Source organism: Suricata suricatta, chromosome 6 (assembly GCF_006229205.1).
Source record: "Suricata suricatta isolate VVHF042 chromosome 6, meerkat_22Aug2017_6uvM2_HiC, whole genome shotgun sequence".
Lineage (NCBI taxonomy): Eukaryota > Metazoa > Chordata > Mammalia > Carnivora > Herpestidae > Suricata > Suricata suricatta.
The window spans coordinates 58,411,557-58,435,933 of NC_043705.1; the positions used below are offsets into that span (position 1 = coordinate 58,411,557).

General features: G+C 36.2%; 1 protein-coding gene across 1 annotated transcript in view; it reads left to right on the forward strand.

Moving 5' to 3' along the window:
• Positions 1-24,377, forward strand: part of ATG10 (autophagy related 10) — a 227,996-nt gene that overhangs the window by 38,981 nt on the left and 164,638 nt on the right. Inside the window, exon 3 of the mRNA XM_029942538.1 lies at positions 17,382-17,489. Within this exon, the coding sequence (XP_029798398.1) occupies positions 17,382-17,489 (108 nt within the window). The remainder of the gene's footprint in view (positions 1-17,381; positions 17,490-24,377) is intronic.

Sequence of the window (24,377 nt, forward strand, 5' to 3'; positions counted from 1 at the left end):
CATCTTAGCTCTTGCAGCTTAAAAAGTGTGCATTACTGTTAAAAAGCAAGAGCTCCTATGGGTGTGTAGTTGGATTTTATTATTATTTGTATTGAGTATAATCTCAGTTTTGCCTGTTGTGTTGGAGGTTTTGCTTTGTTTTTAAATTGAATATTGATTTGATCAGCTGAGAAACCATTGTTATTATTATACCCAGCTTTGATAAGCATATCTTTGTCGGTTGGCTAAAAAAGAGTCATGTCAAACTAATCTCTCGTTTTCTTTTGAGAAGGTTACCAGATGGGCATGATGCTATGGAAGTAGTGAGTTTGATCTCAACCAAATCATTTAGAATGTTTTCAGGGCCTGGCAGTTTGGTGAGTTAAGGACTGCAAAAATCATATGAAATTTGAAAAACCTGTGTATATTTAATCTGAAAAAAATAGACTAAGATATTCAAAGGAGTGTGTTGAGTGAGCATTATTGATCAGAATGATAATTTATTGTTATCAGAGGAAGTTATCAAGGTTACTTATGAGAAATATAAAGTGCAGTTAGTATGTTCAGGGGAACACGTGAAGTTCCTCAGACCTTGGGGTAGCTCTACATAAGCAGGGGTAACAGCAGGATATTTTCATTCTTGCGACCACAAAAGTGAAGTGAGCCAAAAACACAGTGGGAATTAAATGAAGTAGGGTTAAGTTTTCATTAAAGGCTGTGCGGTGCATTCACCACTCCTGGTTGCCCTGGCAACCAGGCTCCCTCGCATGCTAATGACATTATAATGAGAAAAAAACACATGCAAATGCAGTAAATAGTAATTAGAGGCAGAGCCATACATGGAGTGGTGAGCTCCACCTTGGGAAGGTCTGTGGAAGAGCTGGTGAAGGGTTTGTTCTGAAGACAAAGAAAGAGCTAATGAAAGAAAGATTGAGTTGTGGATAAAAGGGTTGAGTCTGCACAGAGCATACTCTAACATTTGCCTCCTGCAAATACCTGTTGTTTCTCCAACCAGAATTTAGTCAAAGTCAGAAGTCATGCAGTTGTACATCTACATTATCTTAACAATTGTACCTGTTGGCATCACTGAATGGAAAGAATCTTTGCTGTATTTGGAGCAACTGTAGCAACCTGCTGTTTGGAATGCCCTCTCTGCTCACATTGGACAGGGCTGGTCCCATCCAGACAAGGTAGTGGAGCCAGGATAAGTAGCCATTCAGTCTTGGTGAAGAGAGAATATTAATTCTGTATTGTTTCAGATGGGATAAGTAGTACCAATGACTACATTTGGTAAATATAAAGTATAAGTGACTAATAATACATGCTGTTTATGTCAATGGAAATGTGTCATGCTGGATGACTGCCTCTCTCAAATGTGATAGATAAGGCTTTTGATTTGCTTGAATGGTTAGACTCAGAGTCTATGAATTTGTGCTCAATTTCATTCTCTTTTATTTCATTTTATTCTGGCTCTTTTACTCTTTTTTATTTTTATTGTCACAGTTGTATATCTTTTGTTTGTGTATCTTTCTTGGAAATGACTAAAAAATGTTAAATTGCCTGCTTTACATTATCCTAATTCTTTGATTTATCATTTTACTGTAAGTTGAACCATAGATTATTGAATGAGAATCACCAAAAATAGCCATTAAGATTCATAAATTTTTACTATTCTTTTTCTTTTTTAAATAAAAAATGTTACAAAATTTCATGAGAAATGACATCTACTTTCATAAAAATTTGCATTAATATATTATTAACAGTTCAAATAATATAGACATGTATATGATAAAGTGTTTAAGTCCCTTTTGGCCACTTCTCACCTCCTCTGCCAACATCCAGTCCCAGACTTCAGAGAAAACCAGTGTTGATAGTTTGGAGAGCAAATGTCAAAATATTTTCCTATGAATTTATATTGTGGTTATTATGTATAATAATGTACATTATTGAGATATTATTAATATCTAACACTCATTGAGTGATTGCTATGTGTCCGACACTGATCCTTTTTGTATATTAATTTATTTAATCCTTAGATAACCTTCCTTTGAGGGATTTTATAGAAGGAGGAAGGAAGGCCAAGAAAAGTTAAGAAACTTGTCCAAGGTGACAAACCAAATTTATATCCCAGAAAATGTGATTTGGAACTCATGCTTTCTCTTGTCACATTATCCTGCCTGTTCTGCAGGTAACAGACACATATATGTTTTCTTTTTCCTCGTGTCTAGAATCAATTAATCCATGTGTTTATTCTTCAAGTAGTTTTTTAACTTAGTATTCAGAGTTCATTCCATCTCAGTAACTTACTTTTTCTATCTTTCAAATTATTGCATTTCATTCTCTTGTTCAGTGCAAGATAATTTAAGAAGTCCCCTGTTGCACCATTATGGGCAATACACCATAATTGAAGGAGTCTCCTATTGATGAGCATTTAATTTGCTATAACAAATGCTACTTTAACAAATACCCATGTGGAAAAATTTTTATGTTTACTTACATATTTCTGTAGAATTAATAGTTCAAAATGGAATTGCTGAATGAGAGAGTATGCTCACTCTGCATTTTGACAGATCCTGCAAAATTATCACTTTCTTGTTGAAATATTCTTTGCTTAGCACCTGGGACTCTGACCTATAAGTTAACTTCTACCTTGAGACTGTTTCTTCTTGGCTTCCTCGTCTCCCATCCTGAACCCTGGAGAGCCCCAGGGCTCAACCTTTGGACTTCTTTTCTTCTCCATTTAGATTCAATCTCTAGGATATCTTATCCAGTTCCTTGGCTGTAAATACTGTGCAGTCACTGATAACTCTTAATAACATATTTTTAGTGCCTATCATGTCCCTGAACTTCTGGCTTTTATATCCAACAACCTAATTGACATTCCATTTGAATGTGTACAAGGCATTGCGTATTTCATTTATTTTTATTAAACTTTCTCCCTCTCCACCCAACCTTCTTCTATGTACTTCCCTATCTCACTTAATATTAGCTTCCAAATTCTCAGGACAAGAGCCTGAAGTTCCCTTTGACTCTTCTCTTCCTATTACATCCATGTTCAATCCTTTAGTAAATCCTAACTCTGTCTTCAAAATATATCAATAATCAACCACTCTTACCACCTTGACTGCATCACTTTAGCCCAGGCTGCACAATTTCTCACCTGGCTTGTTGCAATAGCTTCCTAATCAATGCCCATTTAGAATGTAATCTTTAAACAGCAGCTAGAGTGGTCTTTTAAGAATGTGAGTTCTGTCATATAACTCTGTGGTGCAGAGCCCTCCAGTGACTTTCAGTTTTAGAATAAAATCCAAAGCTTTGTTCATGACTTCCAAAGTCTCACCAGTTCTTATACCCTCTCCTCTCTAGTCTCAAGTTCCATCATTCTCCCACTCTGTCATTCTACTCCAGCCATACTAATATCTCTGCCATTTGCAACATGGGGCATTGGCGCTTCCCATTCCTACTGTCTAGTGTGTTCTCCTAGATAGCTTTAGGACTTATTCTATTACTTTTGTTAGACCATTCATTGCTCACCTTGTCAGTGAGGAGCTACTACCTCTCCACCTTATGTAAAATAGCATCTTCCTAATCCTATCACTTTCAATCCCTTTTACCTTTATTTATTTATTTATTTATTTATTCTATTTATTTACTTATTTTTATTTTTTAACTAAAAAAATTTTTTTAGTGTATGTATTTATTTATTTACTTATTTCGAGCATTCAAGCAGGGGAGGGGCAGAGAGAGGGGGAGAGAGAGAATCCCAGGCAGGTTCCATGAGTCAGCACAGCTGACATGGAACTCAAACTCACAAACCATGAGATCATGACCTGAGCCAAAATCAAGAGTCAGACACTTAACTGACTGAGCCACCCAGGCACCCACTTACTTACTTATTTTTAGAGAGAGAAAGCAAGGCAGAGAGAAGGACAGAGGGAGAGAGAGAATCTCAAGCAGGTGCTTAATCCCATGCAGGGCTCCATGCAGGACTTAATCCCAACCCTCTGATCATGACCTCAGCTGAAATCAAGATATGGTCAATAGTCCGACTGAGAAACCCAGACATCCCTACTCTAATTTACTTTTATTGCACTTAAAACCACCTACTTTACATATTTAGTTATTTGTTATCTCCTTTTCTCTGCACCCTGTTCTCCAGAATGCAAACTTCATGAGAAGAACCTTTGACTGTTTTGTTCACTGCTATATCCCTGGGGATACATGAAATACGTGTATTTTTATTGCGTGACCTAGGTACTAATCATATTTGTTGAATGAATGAGAACTTGGAAAAAATTTCTCTCCAAATATACTGGAGCAATTAATTTTCCTATCAAAAAGGATATGAGTATGCCCATTATCTTATACTCCATAAAATTAGATATTACTGATCTTTCTATGTTTTTCATTCTGAAAGGTAAAAAATGATATATTGTTTTGATTTGCATTTTCCTCATTACACTAATATTGAGCATATTTTCACATGCTTATTGGTCATTGGTATTTTTTCTAGGAATTTTTTGATTATGTCCTTTGTTTTAATGTAGGGTTATTTATGTACCGATTTGTAGGAGTAACTTATATATTATGACTATCAATCCTTCAATTCCTATATGTATTGCAAATATTTTTTCCTAGACTGCCACTTCTCTTTTAACTTTGTTAATAGTGTCATTTGTCATACAGGAGCTTTAAATTTTTAATAAATCTGCCAGTCTTCTGCTTTATGGCAGACTTCAAATTATGAAAATATTCTCGGGGTGCCTGAGTGGCTCAGTCTGTTAAGGGTCCAACCTCAGCTCAGGTCATGATCTCACAGTCTGTGGGTTTGAGCCCCACATCAGGCTCTGTGCTGACAGCTCAGAGGCTGGAGCCTGCTTCAGATTCTGTGTCTCCCTCTCTCTCTGCTCCTCTCCTGCTCACTCTCTGTCTCTCTCTCTCAAAATAAAATAGACATTAAAAAAAAAACTTAAAAAAAAAAAAAAAAGAAAATATTCTCTTATATTTTCCTCTAGATCGTTAGTATTTTTATTTTTTATGTTTAGGGCTTTAATCCATCTGGAATTTATTTTAGAGATTGTATGAGATAATAATGTGGTTTACTTTATAAATGGTGAACCAGTTGACTTCATGTTTATTATTGACTCATCCATTCTTCCATCTATGATCCAATTTTTTAATTACAAATTAAATTCCAACATATGAGTCTACTTTTGAGCTCCATATTCTAATACTTGATCTATTTTTCTTGTCCATGACAATAACACAGATTTTAATTATTACTTATGCCCTTTAGTTGATTTTGATATCTGATAAATATGCCATTCATTGTACTTTTTAAAGAAATTAACTACCCCTGTGCATTTTTTAAACATAAATTTTAGAATCATTTTACAAGTTTCATAAAAAACTTGTTGGGATTTTTTTCATTGTCTATAGTAAAGTTGTAGACTTTTCCTGCCATGATAGGTATATTCCCGTATATTTGACATTTTTTTGTTCATATTGGAAATGGTGTATTTTATATTTTATGATTTTAATTAATTATTGCTATTTTTTGTAAAATTATTGATTTTTAAAATTTTCTTTTTTTTTTTCAATAGCAAAGGGCGGTTTTATTACGGGCTTAGGCTGACTGAGCCTAAAATTTTCTTCTGAGAGAGAGAGGGAGGGAGGGAGAGAGGGAGAGAATGAGCGGGAGAGGGGCAGAGAGAGAGAGAGAGAGAGAGAGAGAGAAACAGAGAGAGAGAGAGAGAGAGAGAGAGAGAGAGAGAAATCCCAAGCAGGCTCTGTACTATCAGTGCAAGATCATGACCAAAGCAGAAATCAAGAGTTGGATGCTTAACCAACTGAGCCACCCAGGCGTCCCTAAAATTACTGTTTTTACATGTTGATTTTTTTTTGCTGGCCACCCTCTGAAACTTTCATATTTATTTTTTATTACTTTTTCTGTTTATTCTTTAAATTGTTTAAGTACACCATATCTTTTGTTTTACAAGAACTTTCTCCAGGCACTGAGCAGAGATACTTGTAGATCTCACATTCTTTATTTTCAGTCTCTTAGACATTACTGTCCTGCACTGCTTGTGTTCCCATATCTGGAAATTCTGATTTCATATTTTTTGTTTAGTTTTCTAGTTGCTTAAGATGGGAGAGTAAATCTAGTCTCCAGTATTCTGTAGAAGACTGAAGAAACACTTAGCAGAATGCAGAACTTCTTGAAGGGTACCAGTGTGTATTGCCATTATATGAAACATTTAAATTTAACAAATAAAGATTTCAAATGAAGGCATTATCAGATATATGATCATCAGTTCAACTGTTCTGTTTCCAAACCCAAGACTGAGCACAGAGCAGTGGGAGAACATGATTAGCTCATGGAAATGAAGTGATATTAAAGGATGTCTCCCTAAGATTTGTAGTGTAAGGCGAGGGGGTGTGCTTATTCCTTCTCCTACTGTGGTGGCCCAGCTTTCACATAGCTCTTGCCTAGATACAGAAGCAACAGACTTCCTTCTTCTTCTGAGACTTGTTCATGTTGTGCTCTGGGAAGCAGGAGTTCTGATAGAAGATATAGAAGGTGAGGACATTCAGTAATAAAGCTTTACACATGCGCAGGGTTGGAATGGAGATGACTATGAGGGCAGAGATTGTGACTCATTCTGCCAAATATGTCAGGAGACTTTTGTTACATTAATAAAAACAAAAGTCTGAGAAGATAACATTTTCGCTCTCTTTTTCCTCCTCTTCCCTCTTCTCTGCCAACAGTGTGAGTTTGCCACATTCCTGGTATTGATCCAAATATTGAATGCTCTTTTTGGCAAGTAGAATGATTTTAGTAAAGTCTTCAATCTCATATTATCCAGACCCCATGGATAAAAAGCCCTGATTCTACTACTACTGTGCAGCCTTCTCTAAAAGCTGTCAGTATCTTCTTTCCTATGATTGGTCAAAAGCCTTTTGGTTTTCAGCAGTAGCCATGAGAATCTGACTTAATGTGCTCAGTTTGGAACAGCTCCTAAAGTACTAACCATTGACTCTGTCCTACCTTGGCTGTCCTGGGCAAGCTGCTTCTGTGTTAGGTGCAGGAGCTGTGTGACTGCCTTTCACTCACCTCTTTCTGCTTTGCTGTCTATACTGAGTTGGACAGTGTCCCCCAAATTCATGTCCACCCAGAACCAGTGCATGTGACTTATTTGGAAATAGGGTCTCTCTAGATGTAAGATGAGGCTATACTGGATTAGAGTGCTAAGTGCAATATGACTGGTGTCCTTATAAGAGCAGGGAGATTTTAACACAGGGATACAGACACATAAGGGGGGAAAAGGCTGCACGAAAACAGAAGCAGAGATTCGGGTGATCCATCTACAGGTTGGCAACAACCAAAATCTAGGAAAAGGCAAGGGAGAATTCTCCCCTAGAGCCTAAAGAGAGAGCATGGCTGTCCCAACACCTTGATTTTGGGCACTGATCCCCCAGGTTTGGAATAGTGAGATAATAATATATGTCTGTAGTGTTAAGCTACCCATTTTGTGGTACTTTGTATTGGTATCCATGCCAGGAAGGCCTTTCTCACTTCCCCTTTGCCTTCTTCCCACCCTCACAGTAGGAGCCTTCTCTGAGTTAAATTGCTTAAGGTCAGGTACTCTTTATTTCATAAGAAACTAGGAAAGTTAATAAATTATTTGTACTGCTTTGCAGGAATTGTGCTTTGAAATCAAACTGACAACTTGCTACCCTGACAATTTTCTACTGACTATCACATTTCTTTCCGTTTGCTTTAAGTATAAAATTACTTCAATAGTCTTAATTCTCTCCAGTGGTTTGCTTAGAAGAGATAATGTTATAAAACAGAAATTATTTATGAAAAGAATAAGATTTGGAGTAAATTTAAATGTAGAAATCGAGACAGGGAGAGTCAGAACTTGGGTCATTTTTATGTTTGTTTTTTAAGCTATGACATTAGAAAAGCGATGACAAACTATTAAGCACATTTCAACTAGAGCAAACAAAATATGGCAAATCTCTATAAAGTTAAATTGAAAGAAGCAAAGAGAAAAAATACATTTTTCTGCACCAGGTTTCCCATAACCTCTTTAATCACTTGTAGTAGCTGTTGGCCATTCCTTGGGCACAAATAAGCAGGAATGCTCTGGGAGGCAAAACCAAATTGTTTAATATAAAAAAATTATGAGGCACAGATGGAGGTCCCATATCTATGAACTGAAAATTGAAAACTCCAAATGGGGAAGTTGGAAAACCTACAAACATTATGAAGAAAACTAAAGAGGAAAAAGAGACTGAAATCCCACAAAATGCTTAATACTGAAACCTAGCTTTGTACAGATACCTGCTAAAAGTGTTAATAATGAAAATGGAAACCAGTGTGATTTAAAGTTACTTTATGGTGTTTTGGCTCCAAGAAAGAGGAGGGATTTAACATCCTTTAAACTGTAATCATTCTTTAAAAAACTTCTGTGAAATAAGCAGGCTGTTTAGGTACGTGTAAACACATAAATGCCTGCTTCCCTCATATAATGTCACCAAATTCGCTCAGTAACCTTTTCTCGTCTGACAAGTAGCTGATTTTCTTCTGCACTTTTTTTCTTGGGGCCACTGTGCTTTTCTGTGTTTGACCTCCATTTGGGGGAAGGAGAGGGTAGTGTGTTCTGCTTATACGAAGTCAGGAAGGGAAAGGAGATGAAAAGAGGGGGAGTTGGCAGGTCTGAGAGTCCTGCTGGGAAAACGGAGCAGGACTATTGTTAGAAAACCAACTTCTTAGATAAATGAGCACAGTGACAGGTTTCTCAGTATGTCTTTATTGAAAACAAAAAATTGAAGGCCCTTAAAATTGGAATTTTAAGTAGCCAAAAAGATGTTTGCTGAAGATATGCGAGAAATCTAGGAAAGAAATATTGACGTTGTTTTGGTTTAATTCTACAGGGTTAGTTTAAAAAGGAGAGAAAATAAGAATAAAAATTAATACGTGTAAGGGGCGCCTGGCTGGCTCAGTTGGTTAAACCTCCGACTTCGACTCAGGTCATAATCTCCTGTTCATGGGATTGGGCCCTGCGTCAGGCTCTGTGCTGACAGCTGGCTCAGAGCCTGGAGCCTGCTTCAGATTCTGTGTCTCCCTCTCTCTCTCTCTGCCCCTCCCCCTCTAGTGCTCTGTCTTTCTCGGTATCAAACCTAAATAAAAAATTAAAAAAAATTAATACATGTTAGAACATTTATGGTTCTTAGAATAATTTTGATTTGAGAGTGAAAGGAAAGTTTAAAACTTTACTTATTTAGTCTTCTTAGAATAGTGTTTTCTTCTATGTGTTGAATCTTTATTTTACTTTGTTTTAATTTTTACAAGGAAAACCAATACATAGTCATTGTAAAAACTTTAATAAATACATAGACATATAAAATACAGATGAAAATATTTTCTTTCTTCTCCTCTGATTCAGATCTGTAGTTTGTTTTCTATGTACATTTAAATATATGAACATAAATGGGATCATTCTTCTATAACTTACTTTTTCCACCTAATATTGTATCATAGCATCTTCCTTTGTGAACATGTACAGAAATATCTCATTTCTGATGGTTGCATAGTATTCTGGTTTATGGATGATTTAAATTCGTTTATTGGAGTCCTTATTGACTAAGTATTCTCCCGAGTTATTTTCATTGTTATCCCTTTAACCTTAAATAATATACTTTTACTTCTTGATTTCTCATCTTTTGACAATAAGAATTGATTCTTGTTGTGATAAATGAGGAATTTAATGTGCTTATACTATCATCTCCCACATTTCTTCCTGTTCTACTTCTGTTTTTTAATTAATTATATTATTATTTTTATATCATCAAGATTTATAATATTTATATTTTGTTCATTAATTATATTTAGTTCTTTTTGTGTTACTTCTAGGTTGATTAGAAATTTAAATGTAATAAAAATATATAGTGAGTGTGCTAATGTAAACAAGATTCAATGCTGACCTAAGTATTGTGATAGAAGGCAGTATAACCCAGTGATATGCTGCTGCCTTGGAGATAATATTTCAGTAAGAATCCTACAGATTCTTTTTTCTTTTCATATCTTGCTAGGAAAGCTCTTTTCATTGGGAAGAGCCAGAGAGCCTCTAGTCAAGGGCCAATGGTCACATGTTTTTGTGTTGTTTGATTTCCAGCTAATGAATGGATGTGTTCAGTAGGCATTCAGACATTAGGTCATATAGGAAAAAGCAATAATTATGGGTTGTATTGTGCAAATGATGAAGCAAGGGGGTATCAGCCTATATTGGATGAAACCCAGCCAGAAGATTTAATGTTTTCCTAAAAGGACAACCCCAGCTTCCTTAGCTGGAGCTGAAATACATGTCCAATCCTCTGCCCTAGAAAGTTTTGAGGTAAGTGAACATTATTTAATAAATTACTGTATCATGTTTAATAAACTCCAAAATACTACAAGACCACGGAAAATTAGAGATGTGCAAAGTTCTTTTTCAAAGCTGAAATATGTTATATCCTTAGTTTTACTTTTGGGTTTTGGTTTCCTGAGTTTTGGGCCTTTTAACATTTTTGGAAATGGATTCCAAATGCATTTGGAAGGTATAATGGTATCAGAAATTGAAACCAGAGTTAGATTGGGTGGGTGTGAGGGGTGGACACAAGGAGAGGACACATTAACCTATTTAGAATTGTGTTCTGGAGGCTAAGTCCTTAACAATACCTTTTTGGCGTTTTAAAAAATGGACAGATATTAGTTTAATATCTGAGCAACTCAGTGTAATCTTTGCTTTCCAGAAGCAGTTTTTACTTTCTTTTTTCATCCCTAAGATTTATCAGCTATGGGCAGCTATTGGTAGTATTGATTTGATCTCTTACAGAGGGAAAGAATAACCACGTGAGATTTATGGTCTAGGTTTGACCTGCTACTCAGAGTTCCACTGACCCTGAAGGGACGGTTTGATCAGTGTTGGCAATGACCTAGAAACTTCTGCATGCCATTAATTCCTCCCCAGTAGCCTGGACATTCTGAGCAGATAACTTGAATTTAAGTCCTATATGCAAGACTTTTCCAAAGTAGAGCTGAAGTCCTTAGATAACCACCCATTTCTATTTTTTTTTTTTTTAGATAGCAGTGTTTTTCTAGAGACCATTAAAACCTTATTAAAATTCAACAACAGAAGCCCTATAATTGTTTGAATAGCTGGATTCCAAAAGGCATAACAGCTTTCTGGGTGGCATAGCCCATGGCAACTTGTGAGAAAGCAGACACAAACATATTCTGTTAGGAAATCTTTAGATCCTATCCAGTAAACAGTCAACACCACACTAGAAAACTTGTCTTTCTAGGTTTCTATACAGCTTCCAAGACATTTTCTCCCTAGATGTTCAATATGGGAATTTATTACAGCAGTGTGATAGCATGGAGGCGTATGTTCAAAGGACAAGCAATGAAGTATTTGTTCAAAATAAAGTGTTATTTATAGGCATCCAAGGGTTTATACACTAAAAAAAAGTAAGTTTCCTTCCTAACCCCTACCACCCTCTTCACCCGCACCTTGAGGGGTCACCAGTGATACCAGTGTCATGGGGGGTCCTTCCCGATATATTCAGTATACGCAAAAGTGTATGCATTTGTATTTAAACAAATGGTAGCATAATTTACATGCATGCGTACTGTTCTGCACATTTCCCTCCCAATGATCTATTTTAGTTATTCTTCCATGCCAATACTTGTAGAACTTACTCATTTTCTAAGGCTGCATAACATTCCATTATTTGAATATAACCGTGATTTATTTAAATTCACTGATAGGCATTTAGGTTATTTTCAATATTATGTTGTGGAAGCAATAATTTATACATATCAGTGCATGAATTCTATTTCCTACATGTGTGACTCTATCTTTAAGATGCATTTCTGGGTGGAAGACATGTGCCTTTTAATTTGGATAGTTATTGCCAACTTGTTCCCCAAGGAGGTTATACTAATTTATTTTGCCTCTGGCAGCATATGACAGTGTCTACCTATTTTATTTACATCTTTATCTACACACTATATTTCATCCTTTTTTATTTTTGCCAATCTGATAGATAAAAAATAGTATTACATAGTTTTAATTTGCATTTATCTTATGGGAAACATTCAACCTATTAATCATGGTTAATATCCATATGTACTTCCTCTGTAGTGAACTGTTTATATCCTTTGATCATTTTCCTATTGAGCTGTTCATCCTTTTCTTATTGGTTTATTGGAACTGTGAATACATTGTAGAAATTAAAGCTATTTATATATTGACATTATTAGTCCTTTTCTATGATATGGCTACTGATCTGTTTTTCATATTTTGGTATTGTCTTTTGACTTTATGGTCTTAAGGTTTTTTTTCCCATGAAATGGAAATTATCAATATTTTATTATGACTGTGAAGTTTTTATCTATTTTTTAAACATCTTAAAAATATATATAAACATATAAATATAAAATCATATACATATATTTTCCAGTGTTTTTATCTTGCACAATTATGGCATTGTTTTTCTCATTTAAATCTTTCTTTCTTATTTTGATATAAAGGGAAGGACATTCTATGGAGATAACTTGAGTTTTGAGTGTGAGGAGGAAGTGTTCTCTTTTTCATTGGTATTTGGCTTACTGCACCTGTAGACTTTCTATTAGTTTCTCTTCTGTAGTTAATGAATGAAGCAACCTGCTTTGTGGCAGATGGGCTGAAGTGTAGTTAGTGTAGTGTAGGGCTGTAATGTGGTTAGACATAGGACAGTGACAGTTTTAAGTTTTGAGATTAATGGCAGTTACAGAGGCCTAGGCAAGTTGCCAGAAAGTAAGGTGTGAGGTAGTAGTAAAGGCCACTTAAAAAGCAGTCTCAGCACTCTCACAGCTCAAGATGAGTGTTCAGAGGCCAGTATATGGAGAGCTCCAAGTGAGCCATGGTATTTCTAGAAGTTGGGAGTTGTTTGTGACCATTTCCTTTGAGACAGCTATGGATTACTTGGTTGATTCTGTTCCTAGAGTTCTGAATGGGAACTTCAATGAATTAAGTGAAGTAATTCTTAATCCTGGCTGCTGCACTACAGTTTATAGAAACGTTATGACTTAACTGGTCTGAGGGGAACCCCATCTAAGGTTGAGAACCATTGTTTGATGTAATCAGTCTGCAATCCCTTTGAATCAAGGATTGCGTTACGTGTTACCTCAGTGCTTCCAAATGTGCACACAAATCACCTGCGACCCTGTTACAGATTCCGATTCAGAGAGTCCTGAGTGGAGCTCAAGATTCTGTGTGTCTAACAAGCTCCCTGGTTCCCAGACCACACCTTGAATGCTTCAGCTTGTTACTCAATGTGCAAAGTGGGGGCTTTCACCACTCTACGACAGTCTGTAAGCATGTTTCTGCCATGATGCTGATCTCTGGCAGAATTGCTTAGTGTGGTTTAGAGAGTGGCTTGCTTTCCACTTCTAGCAGTTCCCCCAGTTAGGTGTAAGCTAAGTCTTTTAAAAGCACTTCAGTACTTCATCCTCTAATCTCTAACATGAGAGGGTTGAGTTGGATAAACTTCCTTTGTTCCTGCCTTCTCCTGTCCTGGTCTAGGGTGTTTTCAGACTCTATGGGGACCAGGCATCAGATTTTTATGTGCAATCAGACTCTGTAGTTAGGACCGTTTCTTCCCCAGGGGCTGGGGCCAAGCCCTAACTTGGATTGATTGAGGGAAACAAAACGAATGCATGTTAAAAAATTAAAAAAAAACTTAACAGTGGATTGTAAGCTATCATAACTACAGAAAGAATTCAGGGAAGCTAGAATTGTATGTTGACCAGAAAAGTCAGTTGAGATTTGAGTTAGCTATCATTTATTGAGCCAGACAGACTGTAATACTAGCTCAGGGGGCAGTTCCTCATGCTTTTATGTTTGCTTGTCTCTACAAAAGCAACCTTCAACAGTGAAGAACAGAACATACTTTTCTGCCTTAAATTAAAACAATGTAGAAGGCCTACTTCTGTGGAAGTAAATGTTTGAAAGGAAGCTAATATTCTATAAACTCTTTTTCTATATGTAATTTTTCAAGGCTAATCATGACTGTTAAGAGATTGATACTGAGAAGAAATTTACTGTGACCATATAGAGGCTGCATCAAAAGCCCTGTGTATCTCCTTATAGACACCAGTGAGTACTATCAGAAATTACCTAGAATAGAAAGAACATCCCTTAAATTACAAGTAATATTAAAAATGATACATCTATCTTAATTCATTGAAAAAGGGATAATATATTTAGGTTTTATAACACAGGTGCATAGGAATTTTTGACTTAACCTCTGTCAAAGGAGATGTATTGCCTTGTATTAGAGTGTGCCTTAAGAAGAGGTTGTATGCTTATCCCTCATGACAGAGAATAGTTAACTTCACTTGATGGATCAGATTCAGTACACACAGTTTAGTTCTAACTCTTCTCTGAATGTCTTAAGAAGTTTTTGTTTCCTCTGTAGCTAGATTATTTTTAAATTGGAGACTGCCAGTACTTTTTGTCTCACAAACACATATCATTATGGTTTTACTGCATTTGGCAAATCTTTTATATAATAAACTATTGATTATCTATTATAATGAGAGTGATCATATAATGTAGTAGAGAATCATCTAGTTTATTTATTCATTCAAGTCAAACTATTTTATTATTTAAGAGCCTCTTTCTCTGGTCATAGGAGACCCATTCTCAACAGCAGGAAAATTCATCTAGTTTTAAAGTAATAAACACAATACAGGTCATTTTATAGAAAGATTATTTAATTGCAAGTGACAGAAAGCCCAATACAAATTGGGTAAAGCCAAGAAGGGACATTTTGAAGCCATGTAATTGCAAAATTTGAAGGTATAACTAGATTTAGATATGGTTGGTGTGAATAGTGTAATCAGGATCTAGTCTTTCTGCATCTCAGGGCCTTGCTTTCCTCTGCACTGGCTTCATTCTCAGGCTCAGTTTAATTACTTGAGGGCTGCCAACTCTGCCAGGCCTGCCAGTCTTCTTGGTTGAAATCCTGTAGAAAAGAGAATACTCTCCCCCATCCCCTAATTGAAGTCCTGAACTGTTCTCATTGGCCCTGAGTAGACATTTTGCCCTTCTGAGTCTCTGAGGTCAGCAGGACTGATGCCCTTATTGGCCAGATCAAAGTCCTTTGATCATTGTTATAGTTGAAAGGCCATGTCCACACTGACAGTGGAGTAGAGAATGCTTCCATAGAAAATTGGCTACTCTTCCAGAAGATGGGGAAATAAATATGTGATGTAAAAACAGCAACAACAACTACACTAACTACATACATCTTTCTCAATTTAGACAGTGTTAAAAGTCAATTATGTTCCCTAAATACAGAGATTTCAGTGGTAGAAGGACATCAGGGTATGTGCTTTAGATGATGCAAAGCTAGAATTTAAAACAATAATTACTTCAACAGAATGTATAAATTAAATGAAATAATTAAAGGTGATAGGATTGGATACCTAATAGCTTACTTTACAGGGAGGAATAATATTCAAAATATTTGACAACCTGTGGCAGTGGTATAAATCAACAGAATAAGTTGGGTCCAGCCAATTAGAACTGGTGCTGATGAGGACCAAACAGAAGCATTCTTTTGTGAGTGCTGGTAACGTGTCAGCCCAGGCAACTGGGAGGCATTGTAAAGGTACCGCCAGATTTCTCACAGCATAGAGTTCCTGTAGTAGTTTCATAGGGTTGCCATAAGACAGTACCATAAACTGAATGGTTTAAGACAAATATATTCTCTTACTGCTCTCGAGGTTGGGAGTTGAAAAACAACATGTCTGCTGGGCAACACTCTGAAGGTTCTAGAGAAAAATCATTCCTTGCCTCTTCTAGCTTCTGGTGATTGGTGACAACTGCTGGCATTCTTTGACTTGTGGATGCACCACTTCAGTCTGCACCTCTGTTTTTCTATGGCCTTCTCCACTGTGTATCTGTGTCTCTGGAGCCAAATTTCCCTCTTCTTGTAAGGACACCAGTCACAGTAGATTCAGGGTCTATCCTGTTCCAGTATGACTTCCTCTTAACTTTACTACATTTGCATAGACCCTGTTTCCCAGATAAAGGCATATTCACAGGTTCCAGGTGGACATGGATTGAGAAGGGCCATTATTCAAACTATTGCAGCTACCTAAAATCCAGTGCTCTTACATAGTTGGCATGACACAAAAATTTAAAAAAATTCAATATTAAAATGCACTATAATTTTTTTCCTTTTCTTATAAAAACTGGATTTTTGAATCTTAGTCAAAAGATTTAAATGAATTATGAATTGTTTTAGTTGGAATGCTATTCTGTATTTTAACTACTGTGTCAGATTCAGTAATCACATCTTCCTTAATTATAACTATTTAAATTCTGTTAAAATGTGAATGTTAGTATGACAGTTTGGTGGAGAATTATTAATATTCATTGATATACAGGTAAAAATATACGTGAGGAAGTATTACATTTTTATACAGGACCTTATTGAATTCAAACGAATTTTGCTTTAAAAAAATGGAACTGACCACAATTAGATACACATTATTCATTAGCATATTTAAGAGTAAGTATAAGAAAGAGGCGAACAGTACAAACTGGTAAAGGGCTTGGAAATCGCATCTTCCCCATGGAACATTTGAAAATGGTGGTAGTTGTCTTTAGGGTTTAAAAGAATGAGTGGCTTTGTGGAAGAGTTTAGACTCTGGAGAGCAGAGCTAAAACCGATGAGTTAAGATTAAAGAAAAACATATCAATGCAGTATACTTTCTCAGTGAACAATGTACCATGTATGGAAATGGAGGCAGTGGTCATGTAAGGGAGTAAAGCCTGGGTTCCTGGAAGTGCTTAGGCAAGTGCTGCATAATTACTTCCCTGTGACGTTTTAGTGGAGATCTTGCCTTGAACAAGAGGTCAAAATGGAAGATCCCTTCTATCTTCAAGATCTGTTGCAGTCCTCCTTAAATTTCTCTTTCTATATAGGCCATGAAATCAATATTAATATGTGACAAAATATTTAAATTTAAATGCTTTTTAACAGCTGCTAACCTCAAGTTTTGCTCTATGACTTACGTGCTATGGACTGTTTACAAAGAAGAAGGAGGAGGGAGATCTAAGAGAAGGGGAAACATCATTAATAAGTGAGAATCGTAGGGGATTAAAGCTTGTATTCAATGAATACCTACTATGTCCAGGGTTTATTGGATGAATTTCTTTATCCACATTTTCTCGTTTCTTTTAACATATTTAGTTTTTTATTACTTAGTTTGAAACTTAGGGGAAACTGTAGTTCTTAAAATGATGAATTCTTAAAATAATTGATATTTTCCTATGTACTCTTTGGTTGGAACACAGGACTGCTCTGAAGGCTACATGTGCAAAACACACTTTCACATTAAACCTGAGACTCTGACGTCACATTCGAGAACATCTGCCTCTGTACAGACATGTCTTCCCATGGAGGTAAGTGGTTAAATATGTCGTCTTCTTTTTTTCAGTCTTTTTGAAGTATAAAGGAAACAATTTAAATCTTAAATATATATTTGAAAAAATTAACTGGCATTGGATCCTGGGCCTGCTCCGGGGGGAAAATTGAACATCATTGGTAGGAGGTATTTTCTTCTATAACATTGAAAGCAGGAATTATAGTAGAGTTAAGACCTACTGAGTCCTTACAGACTCCTGAGTCTTCACCCTTTTGGTTTCTCTTGGATCTGAAGACTGCAGGTGACTTCCATTGCCTACTGATTTTTCTCCAGTGAAATCCTCCCAGGACACCACAAACCTGTCCCTTAGCTGATTAGTACATGGCTGGAGACCTCTTTGCCTAGTCTACTTTAATTCTTTCCCCTTTAGAACTCTATGCCTTTTAAAATATACTGGATTTGGGTCTCTTTCCTTAGGGGACTTTAATCTTGACTTAAAAATCTTCCTAAATTAAATTTTAATAAGGTGCTAATCGCTTAGTGGTTTTCTGGGATACTTGCAATTTTATTTTTATAAAAATGCAAATAGCCTTCTTATATTGTTATTGTTAATAAAGGAATTTTTATATATCTATGGAAAAAGTAAACAATAAAGAAATTTGTAAAGAGTACAAAAACTGCCATATGTCCTTTAACTGGAGGTGGCCACTATTAATATTTTAGTAAATATCCTTCTACACATTTTCTACTATACAGACACATACATACTTTTATTTATTTATTTTTTTTGCAATGCACAAGTAATATATCATAGACTTCTTTAGATGTCAGTAAATGTAGAATTCCATAGTTCTTTTTAAGTGACTTCATTGTATTCCATCCTTTGGATACACCATAATTTTGTAGAGCCCATTCTGAAGTAAAATACTTGAATTCTAAAACAGATGTAAAGGGGAATCTAATTGCCTAAACACGAAGGAAGAAAATACTAATGCTTGGAATTCTGAGCATCCTGGTAAAATGGGAGAGTACACTTTTCTTGTGAAGGAAGAAAGAACGCTTTCCCAGGACCTGTTAAATCAGACCCATTTGGCAATCCAGCATTAGCCCCCCAACCCCCCTTCCCCCACCGCCTGTGTATGACACTGGCCTAGAAGTAACTCTTGCCAATATAATTCAGTTTGCAAGTTATTCTTGAGGGTATTATGCTTGGTAATAAGCTAAGTGCCCCTGGGTGGGCACTCAAATCCTGATTACTGCATCATAGTTCAAAGAACCAACATCATATCTGAAGCCAAGCATGTAAGGAAGCTTTTCAATTTATTATATATTAACTTAAAAATACACACAGAAATGGTGATTTCAAAGATGAATTACCAGTTTATGTCTAACAAGTTGGCAGAGATTTGAAAAGAACTAAAAAGCAGTGTTGACAGTGTGAGGGAACTGACACTTTCTGGTTGATGTTTTTACTTCACAGAGTTTAAAGATGGGCACTACTACAAAAAATTTATTCCAATTCTGGGAATTAACCTTATAAAATATAAATCTTTTAAAGCATTTTCTAACAAATTTCAAACATGAAAAGTTTGCAAGAAGCTTGCAGTCCACCTCCATATACTCACCTAGATTCTTCCGTTAACATTTGTTGTGCTTGCTTTATTACATGTCTGTCCCTCTACTCATCTATCAGTACATTTTTTAAAATTTAATACTTCTACCTCAAAGTAAATTGAAGACAAATATTCATAGAATAATTAGAAATGTACACAGATATTTAACTGCAAGTACATTCATTTCACCATTATCAATAGTAGGAAAGAATGAAAACTGCTGAAATATAGAACAATAATGGATTGGTTAATTATGGCACATCTCTGTGATGGCAGTTTTGATTAAGTAGGTCTGGAACGGGCCCGAGAGTTTGCAGTTCTAACAAGTTCCCAAATGCTTCTACTGCTGCTGGTTCAGGCATCACATTTTGAGAACCACTGCACTGCTCTCTGATAAAATGCGTAGCATATCTGCAGTGCTGCACAGCTGAGATGGTTAGTTGATCTGAGGTGTGGCCGAGTCGATACTGCAGGAATCTTGGTGAGATGCAAGATGTCTTAGACTGGGTTCGCCAGGAGCAGAACTTGAGATGGAGGTGCCTATTCACTGATTTTTTAGGGATAAGCTTTTAGAAGGGAGTGACTGACTGAAGCAGGATAGGACAAGGGATAAAAAGCTAAGAAAGAACATGGTCTCAGCTAGAAACTAACTTGGGTGTGGTCTCATGGGAAGCTCTGGAGCACAAACTACACCCAGAACTAGTTCTGCTTTGTATCATTGGGATGGGTCTTTTTGGACTCCCTGACAATCACTGGCTTGTCAGTCAGTCATTGGATGAAGTGGAGGTACACATAGCTTCCCAAGCAGGGTGGCTTCAGTGTTACTGAATAATTCTGCTATCTATTATCAGCCAACAATCAGAACAGCTAAGTGGGACTGGGTGCACTGGCCTTAAGGGGAGCTGAGTGGGACATCAACAGTGTCCACTACCAAAGAGTAACCAGGAACCAATAAGATGGGATATTCAGCGAAATGTATATATGTAAGTTCTGCATTTAGAAGAAAGGGGAGAGATGGTATTGTTTTGGAAAATGTGTTTATTTTTCATAGAAATATGCCATCATGTTAACATGTATTTGAAGTGAATTAATAATACATGTATTTTAAAAATTTAGTGTTAATTGCTAACAGTGAATGCCAAATAGATACAACTTTCTTAAAAACTCAGTGAAATTGCCAATGAATTTTAAACATGAAAAGGGACCAACAAGTCCCAAAAGAGACCAACAAGTTTGAGAACCATTGATCTAGATCAAGGAACTATTATATGTGAAGCACACTGATAAATAAAATATATAATAAAAGAATACACAGTAAGAGTTAAAAAATAAATCATAAATAGAATCCATACATGCAGAAGCATCTCAAGGGCCATAGGTGAGCTTGCAAACATTGCCATGAGGCATATTTGGGGCTCCAGAGCCATTAAACTGCAAAGGAAGGCCCAGGAAAGTTAGTTGTGTTCAAATACCTAGAAGCCTTTTCTGTGGAAGAGACAGAGAGACAATTTACCCTGCTTCTGAGGATAGAGCTAACTCGTGTTTGCAAATTATTCTAGTCAGTTCTCTCTAATGTTTAGTACTGTTTACAGTGAAATCGGTCAACTTGCAGAGTTGTATGCTCTGTCCCCTTTCATGGAGATGTTCAGAAACAGAGTGGATAACTTCTGTCTGGAACGGTGAGTGGTCCTGACTGAAATGTTCAGATGCTTAAAGCACCAGGCCCATGATGAATGAGTGACATGGGTGGATGGGAAGTGGTGGGACCACTTCTCCATGGGTCATGGAGAAGTGGAGATGGCATGACTCATCCAACAGGGGCAGCAGACATACAGTTCCATGTGGATTTTCAAGACAAGGCAAAGATCTGGATTTTTGTATGTTGGCTTAATTAAAACAAAACAAAACAAAAATTGTGCAGGTCACACAGACTACATCTATGGGCTCTAAAAGGTCCTCAGGCCACCAGCAAGTAACCTAGCCTCTGTTATTATAGAAAAGTCCTGCATTGTGGAGAAGACTAAACTAGGGGACTACTGAGTTCTCTTTAGATTTTAAAGCCCAAAAGTTCCATATCTGTACATTTCCAATCTACAAGTGTTTAAAGGAATGCTTTTGCTAGTAGTTGCTTCAGTTTTGTTTTGTTTTGTAATTATTTTGGTCCTCTATGATGTGGGGAATCTACTCACTTTCTTGCCCTAACCAGAACCAGCATTCTTGATTATAGAAAGATAGCTGGGTTCATGATTTTTATGACTACAAAATTATCTCCAATGGTATGTAGATAATCATAGGATTTTAAAAATCAAAGTGAAATATAATGGAATATATAAGTGAAGTAATTTGAGAAAATCATAATCTATACCTTCTTTGAAATTTTAAAAATGTAATTCAAAATGGTAGTTAAGAGAATGAGAGGATATACACAATTCTCTGAAATATATTGGGGTGTTGATTCATGTTGGCTTTGAGGAATAGGAATTCTTATAGGTTAATCCTAGTAGATAAGACATCTATTGTTGTGGGGCACCTGGGTGGCTCAGTTGGTTGAGCATCCAACTCTTGACTTCAGCTCAGGTCATGATCCTAGGGTTGTGGAATTGAGCCCCATGTCAGGCTTTGCACTGAGCATGGGGCCTGCTTGAGATTCTCTCTCTCTCCCCTGCCCCTTTCCTACTTGTGTGCATGTACACTCTCTCTCTCTCTCAATGAAAAAAGTTCAGTGAATGCTTAGAAGACTATCTGAGAAAATCTTTCCTATAGAACTGGTTTTCTGGCTGACATGGTTTTATATTTTCATTTTATCTCTAAGTTCTTCATTTATGAAATTCTGAATCATTTTCATAGATGAGAGATGCCCAGATTTTGCCCTTTGATTAATTCAGTTCAAATATCTATTCATATTTATTTTAAGTTGGTCAGTTATTTTTATTTTTTATTAAAAAAATTTTTTTTTAATGTTTTATTTATTTTTGATAGAGAGAGAGACAGAGCATGAGAGGGGGAGGGGCAGAGAGAGAAGGAAACACAGAACCAGAAGCAGCTCCAGGCTCTGAGCTAGCTGTCAGCACAGAGCCCGACGCAGGGCTCGAACCCATGAACGTGAGATCTGACCTGAGCCGAAGCCGGATGCTTAACCGACTGAGCCACCCAGGCGCCCCGGTCAGTTATTTTTTATATTACTAAAGTTTGGGTTTTTTGGTCTGAAGTTAGGTTGCTAAAGTTCCATTTCTTCTTCTTGAAAAGGTGTCAGAGAGGGGTGTGGAGCATATTTTATTTATTCATTTACCATCTTCATTACTTTAGAGCCTCAGGTTATACCTTCAGATTACATTTTTTTAAACTATGAAAATGATAGAGTCATAAAGATAGCAATAGCATGCTACCAGAGAAAGGATCTTTGTCCTAGGGCCTTGTAGTTCACTAACTGGGACTTTTCTTAGTCCAGGGCAGGTAGAATATTATAGGGAGACCTCAATGAAAACAACCTATCATAAATTCCCCGAAGCATAAAGCCAAGAACCAGTAACTGGAGATGATCTCAATTGCCAAAAGAACATATTCAAGAGAATGATGATCTTCTGGTAGCCAGGTCTTCAAATATACTCATTTGCCCTAAGCATTTTATTAAGTGGCTTCTAGGATGAGTTCTATTTTGTGTGTCCAAAATAGACTCCTATGTCATAATAGTGTGTGTATGTGTGGGTGTGTGTGTTTAATAGCGGCATAAGTGACAAGCAACAGCTCTCAGGGTTAACAATTTCTTTGTAAGGCAACTGCTATTTTTACCCTAAAGTATAGACATGTTGGTAAATGTAAATAATGAGTAATAAGCATGATAACCCCTAGTATTTGAAAATGTAATTATTAAAGCAATGTTAAAATACCAGAAAGTCTTTTATATTTAATGTGCATTGATACAAATGGACACATGTATAGTAGTCAGTCAGTATTTATTTATTGATATGTTGAATCTAATGTTGATAAATGGGTTGTTAAAGAAAAAACTATTAATACAGCAGATCCAATTGTACTCTTGTGTTTTTCTTGAACTATTTTGATAAAGTTAAAAGACAAGGCAAATTTTTATTTTATTTAGAGTATAAATATACCATAGAGTGATGTGGTATTTGAGAGTAGAGAGTATAGGATATGCTCAAAACCAATCAGGTCTGATTAGGATTTGCAGCTATAATAAAACTGTGGTTTATTGCACTAGATATAATATTTATTATAAATTTATATTTCTCTTCTCTGTGACAGAAGTGTTTGGAAGTATTTGTTAACTTATTCTTAAAACTCATCAGAAACTGCGTATAAAGATGTGGCACTAGAACTGTTTGATCTAATGAAATCTTAGTGGTGTTAAAGCAACTTAGTATTCTTTTGTGAAGCCAGGAAGTCATACAGGAAGATGTTTCACTTCTGAATCTTCCTTCTTCTCTAGGTCCTATATACCTGAATGAATATTACTTTGCAAAATTCAGAGTGCTTTTTTTTTAATATAACACAATTTATTTTTTTAACATATGCAATTATTTTCCATCATTTACAATACAGTAGTTACAATGATACTCCAAACAAAAAAGCAAAGTAAAAAATCAAAACACCAACTTCTATTTCATATAATTAGACTTATACAGAAATTAGAAGGTTCTGTAACAACTAGTTAATCATCAAATTTCACAGCTCTCTGAAGTGGCAATCGTTATATAGCAGCTTATCTATGATACATTCAAGATACATGATACAATTTATTACTTGCCCATAAGCTACGACATAGCCTGCTTAATACCTTTCCTTAAATTCCACCTCTATACTACAATATACTTGAGGTCCATGCAAAAAAGTAGCTACCTTTTATATAGGAAATGGATGATTAAGTCTTTGGTGCTGTAAAAGCAACTTCATTTAAACATAACCACCCCCACCACCAAAAAAAGAAGAGGAAAAAAAAAAAGTAAAGAAAATAATAAGGGAAAAACCCAAGACACACTTCCTATGGGGAAAAAAACAGCATGTAATTTCTGTCCTTGACGGAATGTATTAAATAAGAAACATTGGTTTATTTTTGAGAGAGAGAGAGACACGGAGCGTGAGTGGGGGAGGAACAGAGAGAGAGGGAGGCAGGATCTTAAGCACTGACAGCAGTGAGCCCGATATGGGGCTCGAACCCATGAACTGTGAGATGATGACCTGAGCTGAAGTCAGATGCTCATCTAATTGAGCCACACTGGTGCTCCCCTAAATATCTTCTGAAGATAAGTTCTATGCTTGAAATCCTCTGTACTCTTTTCTCCTTGGCAGAGCAA